The sequence below is a fragment of the Sinocyclocheilus rhinocerous genome, unplaced genomic scaffold (assembly GCF_001515625.1).
Source record: "Sinocyclocheilus rhinocerous isolate Xijiao unplaced genomic scaffold, SAMN03320098_v1.1 scaffold57, whole genome shotgun sequence".
Taxonomy (NCBI): Eukaryota; Metazoa; Chordata; class Actinopteri; order Cypriniformes; family Cyprinidae; genus Sinocyclocheilus; species Sinocyclocheilus rhinocerous.
Genome location: NW_015652130.1, coordinates 1294504 through 1307331, shown reverse-complemented (window position 1 = coordinate 1307331; position 12828 = coordinate 1294504). Strand labels below are relative to the sequence as shown.

General features: G+C 35.4%; 1 protein-coding gene across 1 annotated transcript in view; it reads left to right on the top strand.

Annotated features, from left to right (window-relative positions):
- The first annotated feature begins 575 nt into the window (after nt 1–575).
- LOC107713475 (contactin-3-like) overlaps nt 576–12828 on the top strand; it is a 71145-nt gene continuing 58892 nt past the window's right edge. Inside the window, exons 1-2 of the mRNA XM_016518990.1 lie at nt 576–967; nt 9608–9745. Of these exons, the coding sequence (XP_016374476.1) occupies nt 9691–9745 (55 nt within the window). The 5' untranslated portion in view covers nt 576–967; nt 9608–9690. The remainder of the gene's footprint in view (nt 968–9607; nt 9746–12828) is intronic.

Below are 12828 nucleotides of genomic sequence, written 5' to 3'. Positions count from 1 at the left end.
TTTAATTGCTTTTTTGTATCAGAGACTTTAAAGCTTGTGCCTTTAATTGACTTTCAAAAATAAATCTGCCCTGAGAAATATTCACAGGAGTAAAACGTGTGAAAACTAGCACTCATCTCCCCTAAGTCGAGCTGTGAACAAACTGCAAGTGCTACAGGGGAATGCTTTTGTGGAACAAATGAATCTTCTTACATATTAGGTAATGTTTATCCTGAGCTGCCCTTGTCATATCTCAGCATTGCACATATAGGCCTATAGTATGAGCTTTATTCAAATGTACGGGGAATTAAAGCAGAGCCATTTCATGCTACTACATTTCTAATATTGCAAGACTGCAAATAAGGGTCCAGTTTATGACCGATATCCTATTTCTAACGCACAAACCAGAAAATAGCAAACGGCACTGCATGCAAGAGAGGGTAGGCATTAGACAAGTGGTGCAAATCACTATCACATAAAAATCTTCCCTTAGAGGCACTTTGCTCATTGAATTTGGGGCGTGCTTGCAAAGACACTCTCAGCTGGAGGGGCATCAGCATGTAAGGTACCACAACTGCGCATTTCATCCGCTGAGCGCCTGCTGGAGGAGGAGATACGCATCATATATACCTAACCAACAGTCTTTCTGGATCACTCTGCTGGTAGGAACCGATCACGGGGCACGTGCGTGCAGTCGATACGCCGGAGCGCTGTGAGTCGTGGACTAACTGCGGGGCGCTTGCGGGAATACGAGGAGCATCTCTGCACGAGAGGGAATAAATCTAGTTTTCCTGTCCGTCTCCACACAGACTTTGATTTAGAGGGCATTTATTTGGTGCTAAAAGTGAGAGAACGATATCAGGAAAGATGTTACCGACGACATTAGGGGGTTAGAGGTGCTGAGGTTCATCCCATCACTGAATATGGAGTAAATTCCCACGTCTTCTCTAATTTTGACTCGGAATACAGTGAACGGGAGCGCGTCACGGTGAGTTATTCATTAACCATGCGCTACTGGATTATTTAAAGTTAAGCAGTAGTCTAAGCGCAAGTTTTATTCGAGATGCCAAATAATGTAATGTGAATGTGTATACATTATGGACATCGTTATAAATATGCCTTATGTTAAATATGAAAAGCAAGCGCTGCTTTTACACTTGAAATCCTGACCACAACCCCAATTATAATTCAACGTATTGATAGGGATGGGAATTTAATAATTACTTCAAACCCGGTTCCACTTGCGATCTTTTAGTACTTTTAAGAAAGGAATAGCCTATATGGGGAAGAAAGGAATAGCCTATATGGGGAGAAAAGAAATGTAATTCTTAAAGCATTAGGCTACTCTGCAGTCTGTCGGCTCTGTGGGATAATTTGAGATTTCAAAGGACAGATAGTCTGATAACAAATAACATGTTTAAACAGGCTTAGACTTTTCACGTAGACTTTTCAGTGTCAAATATCAAACAAAAATGTGGTGATTTAATTAATTCAGTCATATAAATGAATATCTAACACTAACTAGAGCAGAACTCTGTATCTTTCATGGGTATTAACAAAACCTGTCTCACGTAGGAGATTTAAATGTAACAACAGTTCGTTTCATGTAAACAAAACAAAATGAATAACTTAAGTTTTTGTAAGCAAATTCATATAACACCACGACGAATCCATAAGATTCACCAAAAAATATTCAGATCTTAAGAGTCATTGGTTCGAGAATTGGACCCTGTCGTGCTCGTTGAATCGTATCACAAAAAAATGAATTTCTGGAATCGGACTACACTCAGCTCTGGATGTTTTGGATTCACTAAAAAGAACAGGATCACAAGAGAGTCATTTTTTTTCGAGAGTCATACTACGCTAAGCTTTTTTATTCACTCAACATGAATCATAATTTTTCGAGAATCAGACTAAACTGGTCGCGATGTAGAGTAGCGGTGAAATAGGCCTAGTAGCGTTCTACTCTGGGAAAATCTGCGCCCCAAATCTCGTACTTTCAAAGTGCAGTGTGTACTGAATTAATTGGAGGACTTACTTCTGGATTGATGATGGGCGTTATTCAGGTATGCAGGTGTGTAGTAGCAATATATTTCCGGACATAGTAGGCTACATCCGCCATGTTGGCATGACCTTTGAACCATATGTTCATTGATCAATGATATTCTATCAACAACAGTGTTAACAATTTAATCAGCTGTTGTTAACCGAATACAGTTTAACCACAAGTAACAACTTTCTTTTGGACATAGCATGACTTAAGAAAAAACACATTTTGTGGCCATTTTATATTTTTCAACTTTAAATTATATTATGTAAACTCTGACCCATATGCTATTGTAGTAGTAGCAGCAGCAGCAGCAACACGTGTGATTTATTATGTGAACTGCACTGATCTCAGTCATGTAGGGCAGAAGATCATGGGGCACAAACATCACTCTTATCTTGCAGATAACCTTGTATTTCCTCAGACTCAAGATATGATGAATAAGGGATAAAAACTGGCAGGTGCTACCTATAGGTCTTCAGCATCTCCATTTGTTCTGATTCAAGTCATCCGTAGCAAAATTCTCTAATAATGCATCACTCACAGTATGGAAGATGCATATGGAATCCCGTGGAGAGAAAATTCAGGGAATTGTGCTTTGCAGGCCTGGAAAAGTGATTTTTCTGGTTTTGCTCTGTTCTAAATATTTAAACGGATAGATATTGCTCTTTTGTAAATGGTTGTGTAGAATATAACTTGTCAGTTTGAAACATCAGTCAGTTGAGGGTTTTCTTGGAGCCATCTGAACGCTAAAAAGAATAATTGTTTAATCTAATTCCACAAAGTAATCAGGAATGACTGGAAAAAGAATGGAAATTAATTTGTTGAAACATTTGAGAACACTACAGTTGTCAGTAAGAGAGTAAAACCACATTGTCATGTAATACTTTTATGAGCCGACCTGGGTTAGTTTCTTTTGAAGTAAACCCTCAAACAAGTGTTATGTGGATCAATAAACTATCAGCCTCTCCATAGATCAGCCAACACTGCCTCTATGGCCTGGTTTATAATCTCACAAAGGTGTGACTAAGCTTTGGGAACTTTAGTGCCATTATGTATTGCAGGAGTGAGACAGAGAGAGGAAGGACTCACAGGAATAAATACACATTCGGCTCTCTATCCGCTCCACATCTGCTATTCAAATAGGAATGGGATCCTTCTCTCGTGTGATCATGTTTATTTATGGATGCATCTGGGATGCATGGCTCATCTCATTTTGTTGCTAACAAGCACAGCCAAATTAGAGGTGAGAACACTGGGAAAAAGCAGTGTGCAGAATTCAGTCGAACCACTCCACAGCACAGCTTGGCTTCCTCCGAGACTATTTATTCCTCTCATTGTGGCGTATAAAGTTTATTTAAAGAGAGACTAAAGATAAATTTGAACATGCGGGAGGAATTCATTAGAGATGAAAGTAATGTTAGTTTATATAACAGTGAGTTTTTTTTCCCAAATTATGCCTTTCTTAATATCCATCTCTCAAATTTGCTTTCTGCAGTCCGGATCACAAACTTTTTTCTCTCGTTATCTAAGTGCATTTTCTCTATCTTTTTTTTTAAATCTCTGGCTGAGGCCTAAAGGAATACTTCACCCCAAGATGAAAGCTGTCATTGTGTTGTTCTAAACCCGTATGACTTTCTTACTTCTTTGGAACTAAAACAAATGAATTTTGTAGAACTTACTTGTGGTCCATGTGATGCTATATTCCAAGTCTGCTGAAGTCAAGTCAATTAAGTAATTTTTTCACTAATAATCTTCTCCTCCACTGCAATCAGTCACTGTCTCTAAAGAAATCTGTCAGACTGATTTTGTGAACCAGATCAAACTATTTCTTGAAGATCTTTTAAAGGGATAGTTCACCCACAAATGACAATTCTATCATTAATTACTCACCCTCATGTCGTTTCAAACCCGTAAGACCTTCGTTCATCTTCGGAACACAAATTAAGATATTTTTGATGGAATCTGAGAGCTGTCTGACCCTGCATAGACAGCAACGCAACTGAAATTTTCCCAAGGCCAGAAACGTAGCAAGGAGATCGGTAAAATAATCCATGTGACATCAGTGGTTCAACCTCAATTATACGAAGCTACGAGAATACTTTTTGTGCGCAAAAGAAAAAAGAAAAAAAACTTTATTCAACAATTTGTCTTCTCCGTGTCACCCTGGTGCCATTTTGGAGGACATTCGGCGTGACGCAGCTGACACAGAACAGCATACGCTGTTTACGTCCAGCGGATACAGCTCTCAGATTCCATCAAAAATATCTTAATTTGTGTTCCGAAGATGAATGAAGGTCTTACGGGTTTGAAACGACATGAGGGTGAGTTATTAATGACAGAATTTTCATTTTTGGGGGAACTAACCCTTTAAAGCTACTTTGAAACGTGTAATATAGCACAAATGTTATTTGGACCACTTTTTTTTTTTTAGGAATGCACAATTTATCTTTACCTATACCATAAGATATATATCATATATGAAAAAATAGATATACAATATATATAATACTGGCAATACCAATATTGGTATTGCCAGTATTATATATATTGTATATCTATTTTTTTTCATACTGTACATTATAAGGTTGTACATAATGACTAAATGTGCACGATTGTAATTTTTTATGTACTTCAATAAAACAGTGAAGAATTTGAATGTCAGCTCTTTATTGGTTATCATCCATAAAATGAAAATAATAACAAAAATGTGAATTTTAATATTGGTCCATCTCAACTTTTATAATGCTTTAGCATCCTTTTAGAAGCTTCAAAGTTTGAGTCTCCATTCATTGTTGTGTGGAAAAGAACGACTATAGCATTTTTCAATTTTTTTGAAAAAAGAAAGTAAGAAGAAATTTCCAGGTTTGGAACGACACAAGGCTGAGCAAATGATGACAATTTTCTTTCCTGGGTGAACTTTCCCTTTAAGGCAGAAGTGTGTTTTTTTTGGGGGGGGGTATCTGCCACTGTGATTATTGGGTTGTGGGACGGATCGCTGGTTGCCATCTTACTGTTAAGTGCACTTTCTCTTGCTGCCCCATGACACTTCTATAGAACGCACCTTTCAATTTTATAGTCACCAAAAGAGGAAATCTGTTTCTATGTTGGTCTACGAATCTAAATGCTGTGCTGGACAAGCACGGCTGAATTGTGTATACCGTTGTTCAAGGATTCTGCTTTAGTTGTGCTCACCTCTGTATTCATTCATTGTTGGTCATTTGCATTCAAGCTAGAACATTTTATTTGTTATATTTGATTTGATTTGATTTTGTTTTGTGTTGTTATTTTATTTAATGGAAACTGTTTTTAATAGTTTTAGTTCACAATAACAACAGTGGTTGCAGCAGGCACCATCACAGTACTCTTTCCTCCAATGAATTGTTAAGGTTTGATGGTCAGGCATGGAACATGATTTATTCTCACTGTCTAAAACACAATATATATTCAACTTCACCATATTGTTACAAGAACTGATGATTTATAGCAGGAGTATGAATCTAGGTCCCACACCAAATGTTTAATGTCAGTCGAAGTATCACCAAGCAGCTGATCTACAGTAATTATAGTCTAAAAGTACACGTAATGCTCAGGTTCAGGGATTTAGTGTAAAAAGTAATTTAGCTGACACTTCTTTCCGAAGAGGTATACTTATTAAAGGGACGATCCCCATGGAATAACCTGGGATTAAGTGGTTTGCTCAAAAGCATGACGGGGATGGTTTCAGGGGCCGTTCCCTTCAGAACTTCAGTTTGTCAAGAGATGAGTTTGCCAAGTAGGATGCCTTCATCAATCAACAATAGTTTTTAGTCAGAATTTCTGTCAAAAAACATTGTTTTCATGACCCTATTTTTAGGTTGCTACCTACCTAAGAACCACTAGCCTAAACCTAACCCTAAAATCTGATGGATAAAAAAAAAAAAAGATCTGGTTTATAAAATATTATTCCAGAATAGGATTTTGATCCAGAAACACATCTGTCTTAACAAAATTACCTGATAATGTTAGAATCAAATTGATATGTGGGATTTATTTCAACCATAAAAATCAATATATATTGTGGAATCTATTTTAGCTTCAAGTGGGAGATTTACTAATTGGCTCAATATGTAGCATTTCTCATCTACCAGTGGGTTGCTGGCAGATCATGCACCATAATCATAAGAGCTACAGTGCTTGGCATGTTCATCAGCGCTTCCCATACTGCTGATCATCTCTATAATACGATGTATTATCCGTTTGTAATCACATGTAGACCGTTGAGCATGCTGGTCTAGTCCTCAGATCTTGACACAAATTAAATCAGCCTGAATTGCAAAACAGACACCTTTAACCACATATATTCCTAAATGTTCATGCTAATCAAGTAGTGATCTCATTTACTGGTGCAATAGAATCATGCAATGGCTTTTATCGCATAGCACTGTTGCAGATGGTGATGCTGCACTGCATCATTACATTTAGCTAGTCGAATGCTCATCATTTTGCTTAATAAGATGGTTGGTGGAAGCTGGTGGAAAATGACACCACAGCTCAGTTTTTGGAAGACTCGTGAGAGATTGGTTGTAATTGCAATTCATGCCCCATCTTGCGTGTTGCTGGATGTGACATGCACACAATTTGAAATCTACATCCAGTTTGTTAACTCGCATTTTCTTTTTCCAACAGCAATCTGCTCTTGGAAGCCTTGCTGTAGGGCGTGAGTTGTCCTTTATTTTGTCGCCTTGCCTGTTAGCGTGCTTTTTTTTTTTTTTTGGGTTGCATGCAGGTTACATGCAGAGGTCATAATGAGAAACAATGACAACTGTAATGTTTTTCATTGGAGGACTGAGCTACAGTTCCTCTTCCCTCTTGTCCTGAGTCAAAGCCGAGCTGTGTAATCCAATCTGACAGAGTTTCCTGCGGCATATTGTGCCCCCAAACTTAAAAGACGCCAGTCAAATCCACCCGACCCCCTGTCCCTGATATTACTACAGACACCCCCAGCAGTCATCCCCACTAGGATACAGCATTAAACAAGGGGTTTTTCTGAAGATTATGCAATTATAATGAAATGATAGCAGATTACCCTTTCTCTAAGCCTTCATGCCTTTATTGATGTAAAGGGCCAGTACAGCAGAAATTAGTAAACTTTATGAAAAAGGACTGTGAAAAGAGTGTACACAAATGGTTTTAAACCTCAGGGTGTTAAATAAAGACTAACTAACTGGTTCTGTAGAAAATAAAATCATATGGCCTAAGGCCATAGAGCTGGAACTGTGACAGTTAGGGATTTTCAAAGCGAAATAAAGCGAGTAAAGGAAAATCTCCACTACTCACAGGAGTCAGTCCCTCATGAAATGCTATAAAAATCCCAAAGTGCATGCCAATCTGTCAAAACAACTTTTATTATAGTATAAAATGCAGTAAATGTAGCTTTTTGATCCAGAAACCCATATGATGACATATAAAAGAAGAACATATGAAGCATTGCTATATATTTTAGTGAAAAATAAGTGAAATAAATTACAAATATACCTTCAATTCACAGTATGTTACCTGTGACAAGTTTGGGATGCCAGTTAATTAAACATTTAAATCAAATTATTCGGGCTTTTCAACAATTAATTAATATAATGAATATAGATTGATTGTATATAATAAATATTTGCTGTGAAAAGTTTTTGAATATAATTCATTATTGTACTGATTAGACATTAGGAACTTTATTACTCATTAAGTCTTTTATTCTCTACAGTCCACAAACTGTTTTGAATTGTTGATTTTTGCACACATTGCATTGTGTGTCTTGGATGCGACTTTTTTAAGACCAGAGCTGAGCAGATTACTTACAAATTGTAATCCATTACTACTGATTCCAAATTACTTTTAGATTACATTTGACCTAACTCATCTATCACTCGTCTATTATCTAGGATAATCTTGTACCATATTTATATAAAAATGGAAAGAAAAAGAAAATATGTTCCATTTGTTATTATTAACAACATGAAGTGCATTAAACTTTACATTACGTCAAGGTTTCCCAAACACAAACTGCAAGGGTTTGTGAGTTCAATAAGAAAGCTAATAATTAATTAAATCATAAAAATGTAAAATTAAAATAAATAATTATAAAATAACATAAATCAAAAAAAAAAAAAAAAGATTTTATTTGTTTATCAGCATGTCATGTAACCTTTAACCAATGTCAGATAGCGCATGCACATATGATACTTAATTATTAACTTATTACCTTAAAATCTCATGGGGTTCTTCAAGTAAATATATTAAGAGAAAGAAGTTCAGCTGACAAAAAAAGTTTGGGAATTAGGAAAAAAGAGGACTTGGGGAGAATCATTAAATTATGAATAATAGTCAAGTCAAGTCAAGTCACCTTTATTTATATAGCGCTTTTAACAATACAGATTGTGTCAAAGCAACTGAACAGCATTAATTAGGAAAATAGTGTGTCAATAATGCAAAATGACAATAGTAAACACTAATTTTCCAGTTAAAGACAGTTCATCATTGAATTCAGTGATGTCTTCATTCAGCTCAGTTCATAGTATCATAGTATCTAATAATAATAGTAACTGTAGATTGATTATGAGTAAAACGTAATTTAATCTAATTACAAGTACTTAATTTTTGGAATCTTATTACGTAATCCAGATTACATATAATCATTTACTACCCAGCACTTTTTAAGATGTGTAAATTTAAAGTAGTTCAACTTTGAAAAACACATCTCGAGACCACTGCTGTTTATTCCATTTGGTTGCACTCCATCTGCTTTTGAATGCAAGGATATTTCCTGCAAGATGGCATCACACAGTAATTGATATATGCATAAACCTCATATGTAAATGGCTGCATTTCTGGTAATCAAAATGAAAGGTCCTCTGAGAAGTCATTGCGAATTATTCTGTCAGATTCAACCCTACGCAGGGCCTCAGAAGATGTCATTTTGCCTGTATATGTGGGTGGAATGCTATGTGCTAGTGAAAGTGGCTAACAGTATTTAGGTTGGCTTCTAGCTCCTATTAATAGTCAAGAGAAAGTAGCTTTTGAGGTCAACAAATTCCAGCCCCCTGATTTCTCTGATGTTGCAGGTTTCTGTTTGTTTCTTCGCTATCACGAATAATAATGCATAATTTAGTCCGCATCAAGCTTCAGAACAAAAGCAGTTGCTACTCTCTTTAAATGTGCAATGAATATTTTGTACAGAGTTAACAGTTGGGGGTTTCTAACTGCCTGCTTTCTTGTTTTATTCTTCCATCGAAGCGTTGCTCCCATCTGTCATTCATACTCAAAACATCATTGCATTGATTTTCTGCACATTTTAACTCCAGTCTCCCAGGGCTTTTGTTTGCAGTGCTTTAATATTTTAGTCGCCATCAGCCCGTCACATTGAAAACATCTCAGTTGTTAACTTTCTCTTTGATCCAACAACATTTCACCAGTATTTTTCCCCACAGTCGAGGTGATCACTTCAACAGAGGTGTAATCTCTCAGATCTGTCTATAAAGGCAGCGCATCTGTCATATTTGACTCAGAATGTCTTATTTTAATTATTTCTGTAATTACTTTCCCCCACAGATTATACGTCTCACATTCAAGGGAGAAATCATTCCATTCACAAGCAATTGGATGAGAGTCATACTTGCCCTTGGCAACTAAAGATGACGTTACTATGGAAACGACTTGTGGTGCTATCAATCATTGGCTGCCTCGCAGGTAAATTATTGTCCTGCTGTTTTTCAAACTGATTTTTTTTTTCATTCTGTTTTTATTTTGGGATGAATGTATATGTAATGGACTGTCGTAAAAGCAAGAATTTCATTATGATCTTAAGCCTTGGATTCATTCAGTCCTTGGAGGAGGTTTCAGACAAGACGCTGAAGTCGGATAAGTTTATACGTGCATTCATGTCGAATATATTGTTGTTTTGAATACCATTGAACTTAATGTTCAGAAAAGAAATAACAATATGATATTGAGAAAGTAATGCCTTTTTGGGCTTAGTTTCATGTGAAAAAAAAATGTAAATGAAATAAATAAAATAACCCTAATGTTGAACCCCGAGTTATTTTTCTTTATATATATACAGTGGGTACGGAAAGTATTCAGACCCCCTTAAATTTTTCACTCTTTGTTATATTGCAGCCATTTGCTAAAATCATTTAAGTTAATTTTTTTCATTTTTCAGTTTTTCTTTTTTAATAAATCTGCAAAGATGTCAACAATTCTGTGTTTTTCTGTCAATATGGGGTGCTGTGTGTACATTAATGAGGAAAAAAAAATTAACTTAAATGATTTTAGCAAATGGCTGCAATATAACAAAGAGTGAAAAATTTAAGGGGGTCTGAATACTTTCCGTACCCACTGTATATATATATATATATACAGTGCCATTCAAAAGTTTCAAGAGTCATAGATTTTTTTATGTCCTTGAAAGCCTCTTCAAAATTATTGTGGGAAAGCTCATCAGTGCTGTATTTATTTGATCAATATACAGTAAAAAAAACACACAAGAAAAAAAACACAACTTAAGTTAATGTATTTTAAAATGTAATTTATTCCTGTGATGGAATTTTCAGAAGATCCTTCAGAAATAATTCTGATTTGGTGCTTAAGTAACATTTCTTATTAATATCAATGTTGAAAACTGATGTGCTGCTTTATATTTTGTGGAAACCATGATAAGTTGTTTTCTTTTATGAATAGAAACATAAATGTAATTGCTGTTATCAATGTATTGTTACCTTGCTGAATAAAAATATAGATTTCTTGCAAAAAGCAAAAACTGACCTCAAACTTTTGAATGGTAGTGTACATATAAGTGTCTCCTCAAAACATCGGATGAGAAAATAATCGATATTACAAACATAAATCGCAAATATTACTAAATATGGCATTAAAGGTATAAAAGTCACTCGTTTTTATAAAGTAACGCTGTCAAACAGCGACACCCGCAGGTAAAGTTCCAGCGGAGGCTTGCCTCCCTTCGGTCCATAGACTTTCTACAGAGACCCTAAAGCGTGCCGTGACTTTTCTGGAGGCTCGTTGAGATGAATGGGGGAAAGTCACATGAGAGGAGGCAATGCCTCCGTCGCGCTATAATTGGATATGATCGGTTTTGATTTAATGTGATTGGTTCGTGTGATAAATCCTGCCTCTTGATTTCGTGCGAGCTCTCGGCCTGAATGAAGAAAATGATGGCGTTATTGACTAATTAATTATAAAGTAAGTAAACAGCTCTCCCGCTTAGATACCACTACTTTGTGTCATGTCAAAATAAAACTTGAAATGGTCTGAAAATGTGATGACTGTGTCAGTTTTTAGTGAGCATTCAGCATGATGAAATGAAAGATATATCTTCTGTTTATTCTTAGTTCATGTTAACTAAAGTAGTTAACTAATGTTAACTAATGAGACCTTATTGTAAACTGTTTCCAGAATAGTGTTCAAATTGTTACTGCCTTTAGTTATTATTTTGGAATAAATATAAAAATGCATAAAACACTATGAAATGTATAATTAGTATTAAAAATATTAAATAAAATACAAAATAATATTAATAAAATACAAAATATAATTATTTTTGTTCTCTTTTTAATGTAATATTTATTTACCCAGGAAAAAGTGACAACATTAAGTGAAAAGTGTAACAGGGACACACACACGCGTACACATATATAAATAATAATAAACTGCCTCCTCATTTTAAAACACCACCGCACGCCACTGATATATATATATATATATATATATATACATTTTCTTTACCCAGTCCTTTTATATCCATTTATGTTTGGTTTCCCCAAGGCTGCAGTGGGATTGTGGCCCAATACCTGTGTTTGTCAAAGATGATTATCAGGATTCCTGGGATGGAGGCTTGTCTGTATCTCACTAGAAACCGCTGCCTCTTCCTTCCTCTCTGGATGCAGTGGATTACAAATGCAACTCAGAGGAAACTTATTTTTGTTCGTTGGTGGCAGTATTTACAACAGAAGGTTTGATTAATGAGAGAGCAGATGCTATTGTGAAGGGAAATACAGGCTAAATAATTTTCTTTTCATCTTGTATTCATGAAACTGAAACACAGAACAATTATAACCGACACATGCATCAAATATCCTATAGTTACGGTGTGTAATTTCAGAAATGATACACACAATCTTTCTTCTGTTGATATTACCACAACAGCAGCTGACACTGGAGTTTATTTTCCTGTAGTATGGCGTTTCTATGAGGGTGTATTACAAAGGTACAAAACAGATTTCAGTACTTCAATAGGTTGGTATATTAACATTATATCAGTTAATGAAATTACGGTATTTAACTGTAAATTTAAGTTAAAACCGTAAAACCTAAAATGTTGCTACCATATTTTTTATGGTAAAATTCCGGCAACCACAGCTGCCGGTTTTTTACCGTAAATTTTACAGAATTTTTTTTACAGTGTATAGTTGTATGCATCAAATGCATCAAATTCATCAAATAACCTATAACCTATAGGTGTGTAATTTCAGAAATGATACACACAAATGTTCTTCTGTTGATATTACCACAACAGCAGCTGACACTGGAGTTTATTTTCCTGTAGTATGGCGTTTCTATGAGGTTTGCAGAATTGTCTCATAAATATGGCTGCACGGTGTATCTCTGTATAATATTAATCAATAAAGAAAAAATAATGGCTGCAAGTCTCTGGAATCTATTTAGATATATTACATAAAATTCTGACAACGGGGGCATGATGTCTTCTGAAGCATGTATATATATATATATATATATATATATATATATATATATAT